The sequence below is a fragment of the Lagopus leucura genome, unplaced genomic scaffold, assembly GCF_019238085.1.
Source record: "Lagopus leucura isolate 7727_CA_CO unplaced genomic scaffold, USGS_WTPT01 Super-Scaffold_100034, whole genome shotgun sequence".
Taxonomy (NCBI): domain Eukaryota; kingdom Metazoa; phylum Chordata; class Aves; order Galliformes; family Phasianidae; genus Lagopus; species Lagopus leucura.
In genome coordinates, this window is record NW_024962283.1 from 4,678,750 (window position 1) to 4,695,422 (window position 16,673).

The 16,673-nt window shown below is 43.8% G+C and overlaps 1 protein-coding gene across 1 annotated transcript in view; it reads right to left on the bottom strand.

Moving 5' to 3' along the window:
* CADM1 (cell adhesion molecule 1) overlaps positions 1-16,673 on the bottom strand; it is a 156,973-nt gene that overhangs the window by 39,850 nt on the left and 100,450 nt on the right. The window contains exons 2-5 of the mRNA XM_042882243.1: positions 10,948-11,094; positions 9,505-9,657; positions 6,594-6,731; positions 4,648-4,803 (exon numbers count right to left, since the gene is read on the bottom strand). Of these exons, the coding sequence (XP_042738177.1) occupies positions 4,648-4,803; positions 6,594-6,731; positions 9,505-9,657; positions 10,948-11,094 (594 nt within the window). The remainder of the gene's footprint in view (positions 1-4,647; positions 4,804-6,593; positions 6,732-9,504; positions 9,658-10,947; positions 11,095-16,673) is intronic.

Consider the following 16,673-nt stretch of genomic DNA (forward strand, 5'->3'; position numbering starts at 1 on the left):
AGAGAAGAGAAGAGAAGAGAAGAGAAGAGAAGAGAAGAGAAGAGAAGTCAAATCAGGACTTCCACACTTTCATTTCCAGTATCGCATAACGACATAAAGAAAAGTACCACAAAAGCTGAACCTAAATGTTTCAGATTATCTGGTTCCATTTAATTCCTTAATGATATTTTAATGTGTTTTGGTGCTTCATTTCCTTTCTAAAATTACGCTCAACACCCTGGTCTTCCACCCCTCATTGAATGATCTGAATCACAAAAGGAAAGCAACTTGAGCCCAACTCAACATATATTTCCAAGCCAGCACCACACAACATATTGCAGCCATCCACTGCACAGGGCTGTGTGCTCACTGGCTATTAATCAAGCATGAAATTCCGTTGTTACTGTGAGTACACGGCGCTATCTGTCAAACTCTGTTTGCTTTTAAAAAGCATTACCAGGAGATTTTCATAAATATTACAGAATGCTTGTTTGCAGAGATTTCTTTTTAATAACACACTCTGCGTTCATACGGAAGCATTTATCTCAAAGCTTCACAAAGGGCCAGGCTGTGCCACATTACATATGCAATAAATAGCTTACTCCCTGAGTAGGACAAGTTAATACTCAGCATGAATACATCTTAGTCATCACTCTGCTGACTACAGCAAAACATCCCCTCCCCACAACCCACTACATGCACTGCTCAGATTCGGGTGAAGCTGCTATTCATTTTTTTCAACTTTAGCTTATGGTACAGTAATGAATTACCAGAATGTACTATGGACCCTTATCAGATCATGCAACAGTTTAATTATTTTGCCAGAGGAGGAGCAAAACAGCCCTTCCTATCTCTCAGGTTACAAAGAAAACAACTGCGCCTGTCCTTAAAGATTCTACACGCTCAGCACTGGAGGAGACACTTAGAAATAAGCAAGCAGAGAAGAGGACAACAAGAAGACAAATCACACCGCGGACAGAGAACAACTGCCTTGTTAAATGATGGCTATGGTGACACCAGGTTTAGTGCTGCACATGCACGGGGTGCTCCAAGGTTCAACATTATCACAAACCCCACACATTAACTCTGCAGAGTCTGAAATCACCGTGCCCGTCTCCCTTCATGAGCACTATCTGCTCCTCTGTGGTTCAGGACAACTGGAGCAACTGCAGCCTGGGGTGCAGCCAAGGGCCAGCCTGAAATATGCTCCTGAAGTTACCCAGAAACCCTGAAGTTGGCAATTTCCTTTGAACTACATTGCAGGCGAAAATGTTGAAATGAATTGCTCTCAGAACACAGTGAAGGAGGTCACTTCACAGACTTCCATTTTTGCACCAGTTTTGTTGTTTTTTTTCCCCCTTTCTTCGCCAAGAAGAGCATTTCAATTAAACAGATGCTTGTTTCAGGCAACGCCTCCAAACGCACCAAAACAAGAACGAGCATCCCCGATCTTCAGTGACACCTCAAGGTCCCTGAACCATATTTGGCATGCTTCTCCTTAAGAAAACTACTTGAGAAAGAGAAAATGTAATGTTTTGGACGTAGAATAAAAACACTGGAGGGAGAAAGGTCTGCAACCTTCCCACTGGGCTGCAATGGAGCCGGACCCGCACCCTGCTCCCATCTCTGCTCTGCTTCCTCCATTTGGAAGCATCACAAAGGCACTGCTCCCACAAGGAGCACATGAGGAACAGCAGAAATAACCTTCTCTTGAAAAATGGCTGAGCTGTGTGGGAGTGTGACCTCTGAAAATACCTTTTTCTAATTTTTTTTTCATTTCAACATTATACAACCAGCACTGAGTTCACTGCCTGTTCCCTTTTGCAGGCTGCGCTTTGAGGAGTTTCCATGAGGACAAACACCCCCCCACCACAAAACATGTTATTTCTGCTGTTTTCAGTGGTTTCATTTTGTTTTTAAACTTTTAAATCATCTCTTCAAGAAAAATCTCTCCATGCCTTGAAATTGAGTCAGACAGCAATACCTCGTTATCCAAGAAGGCTCCATCCATCATCCTCCTATCCTTCCCCAACATGCTCAGGTTGGAAACATTAAGTGCAGAGAAATACAACATGTGCTGAGAAAATACTTTACTACGTCCTGCTGGTGTGCCAAAAAGGTGGATCCGTTGTGCCCTTGGTACAGATAGGCAAGACTTAGAGGGAGAGAATGGAACAGCAGATGCTCAACCAACATCACGCAGCTGACTGATCTGGAGTTATGCCTCCGTGGCTGCAAGAGAAGCAGCAAAAACCAAACGCATTGGCCCGATGGGTGACTGCTAATCACTGCTTCTTTTGGAGGTATGGCATTTTGCGTGCCTGAAAAGTAAAAATGGTCAGTAGAAGTGCATCAACAGTCATCGGAAGGGATCCGGTGCTCTGATTGCAAGTCCCATATCTAAAAAGCAATTGAGAAAGTATCAATTAAGCCTGATTGTCAAAGTTCCCCAAGAGGCTGAGTTCGTGCCAACAGAAGCACTGATTGAGATGCTGGTTGGTGAAGACAAGATTTTGCTCCTGCTCATAGTCTCCCTCAGAACTGAGCTGCAGTCATCAGATTAAAGCCAGAAAAGCTCAGGGGTAAAGGTTTGCTCTCCAAACTCCTTTTCTACCCTAGGTTCAGGTCCAGCAGGAAGAACCAACTGCTCATGCCTGGGTGTCCTCCAGCACATGAAGTCCCGAAGCCACTAATTGCTGGGAGCTGCAAGGTTATGACGTTATGTGTTTTTCTCTTCTGGTTCTCTTCTCTCAAGCCATCTGCTCCTGCCCACTAAAAAACTAACTAGACTAACACGGGTCAATTCCCCGTAAATATACACTTAGCTTCTGTTAGCAAGCTCTGAGTTTAACTCCGACCAGAGCACTCAAAAGACCTTTTCATACCCACCCCCTCACCCTCGCAAGGAGGTGCTGTGTTAGTTCTACTCCAACAGGCACATGCTCAGCTCCAGGAACAACCACAGGGAACACTAAAATCAGTGGTAAGGGTAAAATCTTTGCAGCAGGAAGCCTCCAACACATTATCAGAAGATCACATGCGTCTCAAAGGACATTCAAGTAACTGTATTTTACATGTGATTTGCCTTCATTGTATGAGCAACCCTGTAAAGACTGCAAATGAAAGCACTCCAAATGGGATTCATTTGATAGAGAGGAAAAACAGAACAGATTTTGCTACTGTTTTTTTTGTCCTCCCCACAAACATTGGTCCTCTCCCATCCATCAAAGTATTGGGGATTTCAGTGCAATTTCTAAAAGGAAGCCTAAAGGAAATCTGATGCCCTTTCAAACAAGGGGAAGAAACTCTGGAAGATTTCAATATCAACATAATAGGGGAGATAGGATTTTTTTTTTCCCCTGTTAAGTATTTGATCAAGCCTCACAAAGGTGCTAATGTATTATTAAAGCTAATGGAGCTCTACAAGAAATGTTAATGGACATTAAGTTTGCATAAATGAATTACACATTACCGCAGTCACAAGAAATCTAGTATCTGCCAATTTAGGAAGTATCTGATCATTTCTGTTTTCCTCATTACAGGAACATAACTTCACGCTAGTTTCAGAGATATGAGAATTGTAACCAAGACGTTCATAATGAAACTACATAACGAAGCAAATGAAATAAAATTAATACAACCTCCTCTCTCCCTTTCAGCGCAATGTTGCAGTCGATGTCAACCTGCAAAAATAAGCACTGGGAATCATCAGCGCAGCCCTGATTTTCTGAGGCACCAAAGCTATGCAGTGAGGACAGTCTCACTTTGGTTTTGGAGCTCTTTCTGAGCAGCAGCATATGCACAGAGCAGCTGGAAGTCAGGCACGTCTGCATTTGGGACCACAGGTATTTCCAGATAACTGCTCAGAGACCTTGTTAACGTCACATACAGCAGAACAAAGCCTAAACAAAGTGCAATGCATTATTAACACCCAACATGACGGGGACATAAGAGTGAAAGTGGCTCGGCCTTTGTCAGGGATGCTACTAGAGATTCCATGCACTTCATCCTGCCCTACTTTAGAAAAACAGCTGCAGCTGTACGTTCACAATGCACAAAACCAATGCTTCTTTTGCACAGTGGCTTTTTTTCTTTCTTTTTTTTTGCAGTAAACTCACAATGGTGGCCAGTTATTTTTATGTGGCATCAGAGAAAAGCATTTCAAAGAGATTTTTGCTAAAAAAAAAAACAACAACCCTCCAACCCCCTGAGATTTAGTCTGTTCTGATGATCATAACGCTCAGCCAGGAACTTTTTATGGTGCAAATCTGAAGTAAATGAAAGGGCTGGGAAAAGTCAAAACTTAACCAATTAAATGGTAAACAACACTCAGTTTCAGTTTTTGAAAACAGGCCATAAGTTCCATCAACAACCTCCACGGCTTCACCTAAACATACAGCAAGCTGTTCCTGAACTCTTCAGTGAGTAATTTTGTATTTTTTCACCCAGAGGGTGGTGAGGCACTGGCACAGGTTGCCCAAGGAGGCTGCGGATGCCCCATCCCTGCAGGCATTCAAGGCCAGGCTGGATGTGGCTCTGGGCAGCCTGGGCTGCTGGTTGGCCCTGCACACAGCAGGGGGTTGGAACTGGATGAGCGCTGTGCTCCTTTTCGACCCAGGCTCCTCTGTGATTCTATATGTTAAAACCATCAGAAGTTCTGCTACTCACACATGACTTCTAGGTAGCGTTGTGTCTGCAAGTCTTTGACAGCGGGGTGATCCACCAAGCAGATGACAGGGACCCCATCGTCCTCCCGCCCCACTTTCAGCAAAAGCTGGCTGGTCACTGTGTACATATCAGACCACTGCTCCACTTCTGACTTGCCTGGGGAGGAAATGGAAAAGAAGAGCACAAAGCGATCACACAGATGCATCTATGCACATTCACATTCCTAACTTCTGTGCCCAGCTGACACGCTGCCTTCATACACTTGTTTCCTTTCTTTAGACACAAGGCTTTATGGCAGGTAGGTATGTGGGGATGGAGCAACACACCTCCCCGTGAAGTTGTTTCTGATTAAAATCTACCATATACTATCGCAATGATTAACAATCCCTTTACACCATCCCCAAATCCCTGAACTCTTCAATCAATGGAGTTACAAATCCCCTCCCACTTTGGAATCAACAATTAGCTAGAAAGGTGATTAAACAGATTAACTTAATTAAAAGTCATATTGATAGGCTGAAATATTTCAGCTGTACTCCAGAGAGAGTAACCATGAGAGTAACTGCAGGATTTACCACCTGAAAGGTGATGTGATACACAACACAGAACCAAGAAAGGAAAGAAGAGACAGGAGAGAGGATTTTGCCATGCCCTCTGCAATCACTTGCTGACAGTGTTCCTCCACTGTGCTTCCAAATACTCTTATCTGTGGCTTTTTATTTAAGAACCCAGATTGCACGGTCAGAATGTTAGGAGTAACTTGCAACAAAGGTCTTTCAAACACAAAAATATTTCAGGATAAATACATTTGAGTAAAACATGAGGAGAGCTGCAGAAAGTGACATCCCTTTATGCCTAGAGGAAAGGCTTCAATCTATTCTTAACCCAGTATTTCAGTTTCCTGACTTCTGTTTAAAAAACATCCAAAGACTCCACAGGGTGAACTGGTATTTCAAGAAGCTACTACTCAGCCCAGCAGTCTTCCAAGCTAAAGCAAAGCTGGGATTCAATTGCCAACGCAAGAAAACTCAATCAAGAAGCTGGACAGGTCAAGCATGAAGGGTCAAAAACTATTGCACCGCTGCCTGCCAGAATAGGAAAGAAAACCAAGAAAGAGATCATTTGAAGATCTGTGTAACGTTTAGATGACAACAGGTGCTGGAAATCAGTGGGGCACCACTTCAAGCAGCAGCAGGTTTGCATTCCACCTTTATCAGCATACGCTCAGCATGTGTCATACTCAGATGCTTGTAGGTGTTGTACTTAAATAGAGGATTTTATCTTGCCCTTGTAGGGGGGTTGCATTTAAAGTAATGAGTCTGGACTTCTGTAGAGAGCCCTTCACTGTCTCAGCACAAAGGTGTTGTCAACCAAGCTCACATCTACATGCAGACTTAAAACTAACAGCATGACACATGCAATCAGTGTCAGCAACTCGACTGTGCTAATACCAGGAGCAACCAGGCTGAGGGGAGTAGGAGAAACACTTCTTGTATGAATATGCAACTGAACACAGGAAAAATACTCCATAAACAAAAGAGTGAGGTATGAAGATGAACTGAAAGTCAAAGCACAGCTCAAAGCACAGACGATCTTACTCATACCTAAAACAGGGCAGAAAAATACAAACAGGCAGAGAAATAAATTCTCCGCGCAGCTTTAGGGCTCCTCGAGGTCACCTGCAGTTACAGAAAGGCTCTAGATCCCTATACTTAAGTCTGGCAGGTAGGCAGAGGACAACATGAAGTTCAGCCCTTCTGTGTTAAAGGATAATTTATGTCTGCCCACATACTCCTTTGTTCCTGAGCTGGCGTTTAAAACAGCTTGCTTTCTTCTTGCTTTTTTTTTAAGGAGACAACAGAGAGCAAGCAGACAATGTTACATAAATCATTTCAGCATGTGAAAAGGAAAGAAAGAAAAAAAGGTGATTGGGAGGATGCACATACCAGTCAGCTCCTTGTTTCCTTTGAACCATCTGATGGTGGTTGCTGGTCTGCTGGCCATGGCAGTGCAGTTCAGCTCAATCTCTTCTCCCTCAACAGCGATTTCTTTCTGGATATCAATGACCAAATTGCGTGGTGGGACTAAAACGAAAGAGAAATAAAACAAAAACCAAAATCACAACACATGCTTGATGAAAAGGCAAGTAAGACGTTTTCTGATCGCTAACACAAGACAAGAAAGACTTCTGAAAAACCCATAAAGCCTACCGGAGCAAACTAGCCACCAGCATTTACTTGATCTTTCAATCGATCAAGTCCTTTGATAGATGGTTTTGCAGTAATCAGAGTAAGCGCCTTCACTCTCCACCTAATAATCAGAGTGGTTTCACAAATTATCACTTATCAAATCCTTATCTTTCAGTTCTGCCTCCTACCAAGGCACCGCTCTGCAGAAGAGTCTGAATCTTCCACAGCATTCAGTTGTGTACGCTGCTATTTAAAAATACAGTTTGACTTCACGCACATTTCTCGACTTGTGCTGACAGGGAGAGGAAACACCAAGGCTGACATTTGGAAGCGCATTACTTACCGCAGTTCTAACCTCGGAAGGCAATTTTTCTCTCCTGCTGTTCAGTTTCAAGTCTCAGCCTTAAGGAGTGGAAGCAGGCCAGCGACCATCAAGCTCATTGAAAATGCTCAAAAGGCAACGAGCACAGGAGCACATGGGACTGCAGTCACCAAACTAAACCCAAAAGCACCCCAGGAAGAGGAGACAGTCAACTGTGCATCCAGTGACCAACTCTTGCACTGCACGGCAGCCTCCTTAGGATGGTAATTGCCCATCCTCCCCACTTTCCTGTACAGATCAAGAGTCTTGCATGAAACGTAAGGCAGTAATATTCAGAAACAGGCCAGAGCTTCAGCCTGCAGCCTAACACAGAGTCGTGACAAACAAGCTTAACAGTGACGACACAGAAGCAAGGAGTCTCTCCCCATGGAAGCACCAGTAGCTGGAGAGTGAGAAAAAATGAACATCAAGAGTTCACGTGGCGTGGAGTTGTGCTCACAGGGAAAAAAAATGAGAACTTCCAAAGGAAACTCAACTTTGCTCTGATCGATGTGATTAAGCAACTGTATAGTTCAAATGTGACTAACGCGTTTTTCAGCTAATGAAGAACAAATATGTATAAATATCATCCAGATGATCAAATGGACTAATTAGTCACTTGTGGCTTTTCTGTAAGAAGAACAGAACAGACTACATATTGGAGATTTTCACATGTTCCAATTAAGCATGAATAAATCTACATATAGTCTCACTGAAGGCATTAAAGTTGCGGGGAAGAGGAGGGAAGAACATTATTGAAGGAAAGGAAAGTGTGAAGCTCTCTTCTAACACTGACTACAAAGAAGGATGCCTCAAAACTTTGCTCTGCTCGCCAAAGAGAGTATCATTAGAAGCAGATCAGCAAAACTACTCTTCGATAGGACTTAAAATATATAGGAGACTGAGTAATGACTAAGAGATCTTTGGTGGAGAATGAATCCCCAGGAGAACCGACGATGTACTGACATGGATAACTACTCCCCAGCCCCGTCCCATTTTTTCTCCTAATCGGGGAGTCAATAATATGGAAGAAAAGACAGACATGTTATCCTTGGCTTTGCACACCCTGTCTCGTAGTACAAATGTTAGCTAAGATAAACACTTCCCTCCTCAGCCTTCTAATAATAAACATCTGTCTTTATTGCCTGCCCTGTGAACTATGGCTTTGCCTGAGCACGTGATGAAGGCTCACAGGAAAGGCTCACAGCTTTATGAATGCCAGGGAGAGGCAGGCACACACTGGTCATATTGAACATCTAAAAAGAACTGAAGCAAAAGACCTACAAAAGAAAATAAATCAGACTTCTCCTTGAATTCTAAAGCCTAACGTGTGTTAAAAGGAAAACCACCAAAACCCAACTGCATTACATCTCCCATGCAGTCCCAGCTTATAGATGAATCAAGTAAATAGCATTATTTCAAGTTAAGTAGGGAAATTAAATACAACACAGTATTTTTGTTTAGGTGTGATTACTGAGAAAAGCTGGAATAGAGCTTCTCATCCACATGGAAACTGGAAACTATTAGAAGTTAAAAGCTGTTGATAAACCTAACAGCTGTAGTAGAACCGCTTATAAACATTATTTAAGCAACATATAGAAACGTAAGAACCAAATCTCATTAAATAAAAGGAGAAAGATTTAAACTAATCAGCAAGTGAGATCTCACATCATATCATCCTCCGTGATTCAGGTTCTCCTATTAATAGAATCTTAAAAGCCGCAGCTAATCTGCAGAATGAGCGCTAATAGCGTGAGCTGCTATTATTGGTAACCACAGCCTTACAGCTGCACATCCACCACAGCCCTGCAAAGCATCGAGAGAAGGCAAGGCAAGAGCTCAGTGTGACCCGCTGTGAACGTATTTTGGCTGGTGGGAATGGGAGGGATGAGATAGATTAACTTCAACTCTTCAACAGCAGTTCCTAAAGCAGTGAGCAACTTTAGGATGGGGAGCGAAAGACCTTATTTTCCATTAAGTGTGAAAAAAAATTGCTACAATTAATAGGAAACTCGCTTCCCATTAGCTGGCTTTCCATTTCGCTGGATAAGTCAACAGAGAAACATGCAAAACTTATGCATCTTCATATAGTAGGAGGTTCCTGAGCTACACTGTTGGTAATAATTGCCCTTAAGGAATATCGTGGATGGGCAAAGATGCTGTCTGTCTTCATTACAATATCATCCTTCACATCCCCGAGTTTGGGAAGAAAATACTGAGTGTACGATCAGATCAGTCTGAACACTGAAAGCACAAAATTCATCAGCAATTAGAGAGGTTCGCCACGAGCACCCATAGGGTCCTTACCAAGCACTGTGATGGTGGTGTAAATTTCCTGCGGGGGATCTGTGTAGAGCTGGCAGAAGTACCGTCCTTCATCAGAAATAGAGACGTTTGTCAGCGACACTCGGAGCTCACTGTTGGAGAAATTCACCAGCTGAAACCTGCTGTCCTTCAGTGCTGTGGAGCAAAGGGATCGTCAGTGGCGACAGATGCAGAAGTCTCTCTTCCCAACACAAAGTCAAAAGTCTGCAGAGATCTGAGCAGCATCTAAAGCAGCTCCTGCCTGTAGCTCGAATCCTGCTCTTGAGTTACAGCTGGGATCTATCGAATGCTTCTGTTCTCAAATCGTTACCAAGAATCAACAGAAGTAAATCAGCCAGGCACAGCATCAAGGCTTAGTTTCAGAGGTGCCAATGGAGTAAGGCTGGGTGTTAGGAAAAATTTATTCTCCAAAAGAGTGGTTGGGCACTGGGATGGGCTGCACAGGGGGGTGGGGGGGTTGTCACCATCCCTGGGTGGGTTCTAGAACCATGGGGATGTGGCACTGGGGAACGTGGTGGGAATGGTGGGATGGGGATGTGAGAGATCTTTTCCAACCTCAATGATTCTATGGCTCAGACAGCTTAATGATGCAGAGGTAAACTGCTTATTGTGAAAATCCACTCCTATATGTCTGCATTTCAGACTGTGTGCAGCGAGTAAACCAGGGGCAGCATAAAAAATAAAAGAAGCAGGGAAAGGATAATTTAACATTTGTTTCCATGACCAGTAGTGGCTGTTTAGAAATCTGGAAACTGAATGTTTCAAATCTTACCAGCAAACACAGAGACCACAAATGTTAGCACAAGTGAAACAAGCCAGGCTCCACAGCCTGCCTGTAGACAGGGCACAAGGTGTTTCAGGAGAGAATGTGCTCTGCCAGATGTTCCTATAACACCCAGTACAATGTCCCAGTATCTCTGGTCCCCGTTGCGACACTACAGACCATCTCAAACATCTCATTCCAGCTATGATGAGGTGGTATGGTCATGAGAGGAAACAAAGCCAGGTTTGCTCAGCAGACCCCAAGGTGATGGGAGATTTTGCTTTGGCTATAATGAGGCAGAGATCGTCTTGAAAATTTCAGCTTTGCCACCAAACAGATTACCTCTGAGAACATTACACTGTCTCTGCTTTGCCCTGTTCAATTTGTTTGTGTCAGCTAAATATTTGGCACTCAATTGCAATTCACCCTGAATTACTACAATCAATTCCTATTGCAAAGAAGATGGTCTGACTTTTAAAGGGGTCCATCAAGGTTTCCATTAAGGAGAAAGATTATGATTGCCTGTCTGATCTGCCCTCTAAAGAATTGACTAAACTTTAAGTGTCCAACATAAAATTAGAAGATCTCAGCATATCCTTTATCCTAACTGCGAACAAAGTGCAGGAAAAGTTGTTACCAAATAATAAAAAAATGGAACTTACGTCTGAAATCTCTGAAATAAATCGTCTGTCTGTTGGGATTGAGGAGCTGAATCACGGAGTCATCACTGTTTTTGACTCGACAGCTGATGGTGGCAACGTCCCCCTCCACTACCGTCACATCTTCTGTTACCAGGTTCTGGCCATCACCTTAGGAAGGAAAGGAAGAGGAAATATGAAAATCATAAGAGACGTCTGAAAGTTTCATTTGGAATACTCAAGATGGCAACACCAGGAAATTTGAGGATGGATTTCCTCCTCTTGACCATCCTGGAAACAATTGAATTAAAGAGGAGTAATTGGAAGAGAGGTCCATGATGGGAATAGTGGAAAAATGACTGCTGTACAGCTAATTGCTTGCCAAATGACCACCGTACGGCCTCATTACAGAGATCTCTTGGAAAGAGTCCAGCGGAGGGCCACAAGGATGGTGAAGGGCCTGGAGCATCTCTCCTATGAAGAAAGGCTGAGTGAACTGGGTCTGTTCAGCCTTGAGAAAAGAAGACTGAGAGGGGACCTGATCCAGGTCTATCAGTATCTGAGGTGTGGGGGGCAGAATGGCGAGGCCGGACTCTTTTCAGTGGTGAGTGGAGACAGGACAAGGGGAAACGGCCGGAAACTGCAGCATAGGAAGTTCTGCACCAATGTGCGAAGGAACTTCTGTACAGTGAGGTGACGGAGCACTGGAACAGGCTGCCCAGGGAGGTGGGGGAGTCTCCTTCTCTGGAGATGTTCAAGACCTGCCTGGATGCTGACCTGTGTGACCTGCTGTAGGGAACCTGCTTTGGCAGGGGGTTGGACTCGATGATCTCTGGAGGTCCCTTCCAACCCCTACAATTCTGTGATTCTGTGATTACAGAGCAAACAAGTCACTTCATTCCCTCTATTTTAAATAATGACCAAAAATGATGAGCAGGGAAAAATCTCCCTGGACTTATCCACCTCTCCATGTCTTAATCCTCATACCAGTCCCAGGAGCAGATGTTCCATGCCATATGCATGGGAACAGCAGAAATTTCCTTCCTCCCTTAAAAAGATGAATATTGTTAAATTACCTTAAAAGAAAAATCTGCTTTCAGAAGCATCTGTCCTTTGACTTCAGCAGATATGCTTTTGTGAACTGGTTTTCGCTTACTACATCTCATCAGTGGGTGCTATTAATGTCCAGAGGTGGGAAAGACGAACTCGATGCAATTATGCCGTGGGAGTCTTGTAATCATTTACAGGTCACCACCTCCAAACTCTCTCTCTAATGAATTGAATCATTGCATCAGATGCACATGGAGAAATCTGGTTCGCGTTATAAAGAATGCAGAGGACCTTGATTTGAAAAAAAAAGAAAAAGAAGCATTTTGCATTTCATGTTTTCCACACCTTCTACGTCAGGCTACAGCAAAGCAGAGCTCTGTTGGAGAGGGGAAGAGGAACCAAAGCCCCTCCTGTGGGCAGCTCACAGCTTGTCTGCCTTCTGCATGGACATGGGGAGAACCACAGTGCAGCTTCACTTATAGGTGGCCCAAGGAAGGGGGAGAAACTTTGAGACTCAAAACACCCAGAGATGGTTGTTATGCTCTGGTTTGTCTTTTTTCTTGCCTTCTCTCCACCTTTTTTTAGTGAGCTGCTACTGTACTGACCATGGTCAAACCTCTCGGGTCAGAAGATGAGCACCCAGCCACACAAATGTGCTACCAACAGTCCCACTACGATTTTCTTCAACACTTCCAACCACGGCAGCACAAACGTTTGTCACATACAGCCTACCTAAGCAAAGCTAAGGGATGCAATAGCATCATTCACTTAGGAACTTATAGTACCGCGATACAAGACTTTACACCCAGCCAACTGGGTCTGATGCTGATCACAGACTGCTGTGGGTAGCACACCAACGACCAGAAGTGATCCTCAGCCCCCACCTGCCCACAGCCAGGCTCCAGCAGAGGCTGTGCTGCAAGATTCCAGCAGCAGTGCAAGCCAAAATCCGGGCAACCTAATGGAGATGTGGTGTCCCTGTTCACTGCAGGGGAGTCGGACTTGATGGCCTTCAGAGGTCCCTTCTAACTCAAAGGATTCTATGATCCTATGATTCCATTCTATTCACCACTAACTGCTCCCAGGGAATGATTTTATCAAACCCATTCAAAACAAGGTTCTTGCACAAGGATCAGCTTGATATGTTCTCATAAATGCAATATTCGCTACAAATCATTAACAAAGCTATTAAGACTTGATTTCCATCTAAGCAATTACTGCGAGCATATTTTTTTACATTTACTTTAAAAGACTCAATCCTATTTTCAATTCATTAAACTGTTCCTTGCGTTTACTGAGTTTTACATCAGCTTGGAAGCCTATTTGAATTAATAAAAATTACAGTAGAAGTAATTTAGAAATAAATTATTTGAAGTTTAAGCCACTGAAGCTTTTCATGCTGGAATGCTGCTACGTTAAGCCTGCTGACTGATTGCTTTGGAAGTCCAGCATCGAGGTCTGGGCCGGCGTCAGGATCTGACTCAAGGAATATTTGCACACCCGCAGGCTTTGGGGTTAATGAGAGGCACAGGGCACACGAGGACAACACCCCACAGTCTGACACAGCCATCAGCTCAACCGTAGTTGATTTCTGTGTATTTATTCTGAACCAGAGGGCATCCCATCCGGCTGTTGTTTGCACAGATTCCTTTGCTCTGCTGACCTAAATTTGTTTGCTTAACTAACAGCACAAGGCAGTACGAGTTAAAGCTTTTGGTTATCTGCATTCACATCTGCTCCCAGTTACCAAGAACAGCATCAATTACAAACTTCAAATTAAATAAACATGCAGTGTGAAGCGAGAACTCTCTAGACCCATTTTCACTTAAACATTTCGGGAAGTTATTTGCTAATATTTACCAGCGCTATGCAAGCATTCCGGGGAGTATTACTTTCACCAAAATACAGACATTTAAAGCACCACAACGTCTTTTAATGGCATATTTGGATAGAGAGAGGGAGAATCATAGCATGGCTCAGGTTGGAGAGGAGCTCAAAGCCCACCCAGTGCCACCCCGGCCGTGGGCAGGGCTGCCCCCCACCAGCTCAGGCTGCCCAGGGCCCCATCCCACCTGGCCCTGAGTGCCTGCAGGGATGGGGCACCCACAGCTTCTCAACATCTACAACTCGTCAGTTTTTGAACTGTACAGACATCAAATGGAATCACAGAAAGAGAGTAAAAAAAAAAAAAAATAAAAGAAAGAAAGAAAAAAAAGGAAGGCTATTATTGATAAAGAACTCTCCTCAGTGCTCTGTAACATAAGGGACAGACTCAAAGATCAGACTTCGTATTTCAAACCTGGGTAGGATTGATTAAATCTCAACTTTGCCCACATAATTCACTTCCCTTTGGGCTCTGTTTATAAAGTTATGAAGAGAATCGAGCCTCTGTTTCCAGCAAGGTGTTTGAATCCCTTAGCATGCACACAAGGAGATCGAGCCTAGCATGAAAAAAGTGGAAGTGAAAAAACTGCAGCCATTTTCTGAAGTCATTAAGGCCATAGAAAAAGAGAACAAAAAATTGCAAATGAAAATCAGTTTTTTTAAGCCCTACCCACACTCAGCAGGCAATCTTTTTGCCTGTGCACACACATAACCTGTGCTCACAGGTAGGCAGTTCTTCAAAACATGCTTTCCTGGACTGAGCTTCTCATCGCTGCCTACACAAACTGGATGACTTACACCTGACGTAAGATGCAAGAATATTCTTGAGCTGAAGTGTAACACATTGCTTTTGAGAGAGGAAAACAGGAACGTGAGATGAGCCAGCTTGTGAGATGGGCTTCAGGGGGAACTGCTGTATGTGGAACTGCCCCATCCCTGCAGGCATTCAAGGCCAGGCTGGATGTGGCTCTGGGCAGCCTGGGCTGCTGGTTGTGACCTGCACACAGCAGAGGGTTGGAACTGGATGAGCACTGTGCTCCTTTTCAACCCAGGCCATTCTATGATACACGTGCATCATACATGTATAAAATTAATGAGCACATGGAATAACCAAAACAGATACAATGTAAGGGAAAGCAAAAAAATGCTCTGTGTGTCTCCTTTACTGTATAAAGCAATTCTTTGGCTGTGCAATGTAGAAAACCTATGGGAAGGAAGGACAAGGTGGAGGGAAGTAATGCACTCAGGGAAAGATTGTGGCTAGAAGCTAAACAATTTTTACACTTGTATTTCTGGATTGGACCACTGCAGTATTTGTTTCTAAGGCTGCAAAGAAAGAAGACTTTGAACAGCAAATTGTGTTAGAACAAGTTTCTCTTAGATGGGCACAGTGCAGGGACCTTGGCTCATATGCAGTGGTCACATTGAAAATTAATTCTTTTTTCCACTTGCAGCACATCAGGATGGAGTGAAGAATCAGGGGGAGGAGATGGAAAGATGAGAAATACGTGCTTGTGAACATGCCTCTTCAATTCCCAACACAACACCAGCCACAGGTACTCATCATGGCTGATAGCACTGCTGATTCCATACACAGAAAACAGAAACGCTTTTCAAAAAAGAGTAATTTTCATGAAACCTCAACTATGTAAACTCACAGAATTCCTCTTAATAAATTGAGTCGAGGGAAAAAAAAACAACCAACCAACCAGAAACCTACATTGAAATATACGGAGTATTTGTTTGTGTCTGGGAGGAAAAACATGACATGATGATCAATCCACAGAATTAATGTAATTTTGATGTCAAAACTTACCAATTTCAGCTATCTAAGAAGAACGAAACGATTAAACAACCAACTAAGGGTTGAGAGAAGCATTGTAGAAGGGTTATAAACACCTTGCAATCTTCCTACATCAGAGCCTTTGTTTCCTTGTCACTGCTATTCCACAAAGCAGCTACTGTGCTCTTCCCACCCATCACAAAGACCAGCATCCCCACGAAGCATCACAATCTGCCTCTTCAGAAAGACCACAGAAACCGATCAGGCATTCTGCAGCCATCAGATGCTATGGAGCAGCAAGGAGGAGAAAAACAAATCGCCACTGGCTTGGCAATTTGGCTTTAAGGAGATGGGACAGAAATGACGACGGCGTGCTGAAAGCAAGTTGCTGGAGCTCAGTGCATCTGGCCCTGCAGGCTGTACTAACACAGAGCATCGTCACAGTCGAACTTTCGAGAAGAATGGACAATCCACACTAATTGTGTCGGCAACAAAAGGCAATTGCTTCCCACAGAGTTAATTTCATGACATCTTTTCATGCACAAGAGAATGATAGCAATTTTAGATCGGGCTGTCTACAAAATTGTACGTGCACGTAAGAGCATGAGACACAGCTTATGGCACGTAGGAAAAATGTGCTCAAGGAACGAGTCCTGAGTCAGTGCCTTTGCACTGCTTTGCTCACAGAGGTGATGTGCACTAAGATGCACCATTCTGCCTCCACGAGCAGCCCAACTCCAGACTCAGACACTGACTGCACCAGCTTCAAGGGCACCTGTTAGTATTGACAGGCTGAGGGAGTGTAATTGCACTATTATTAGTCTCTTCGCATCTCCCAGTCCATTTTGTCTGCCAAAGAGAGATGCTGAAAGCCTTGCAAGTTAAAAGTTGCGAGTGACACAGCAGCAGGGCTGAGTGCTGGTGCGCAGCAGGCATCACCTTTGAGCACCCATCCATGGCACTAAGCTGGAGCATGCGACCTTGGCCAGAGACACCACGTTGGAGCACATGTCCATTGCCTACAGAGACACCA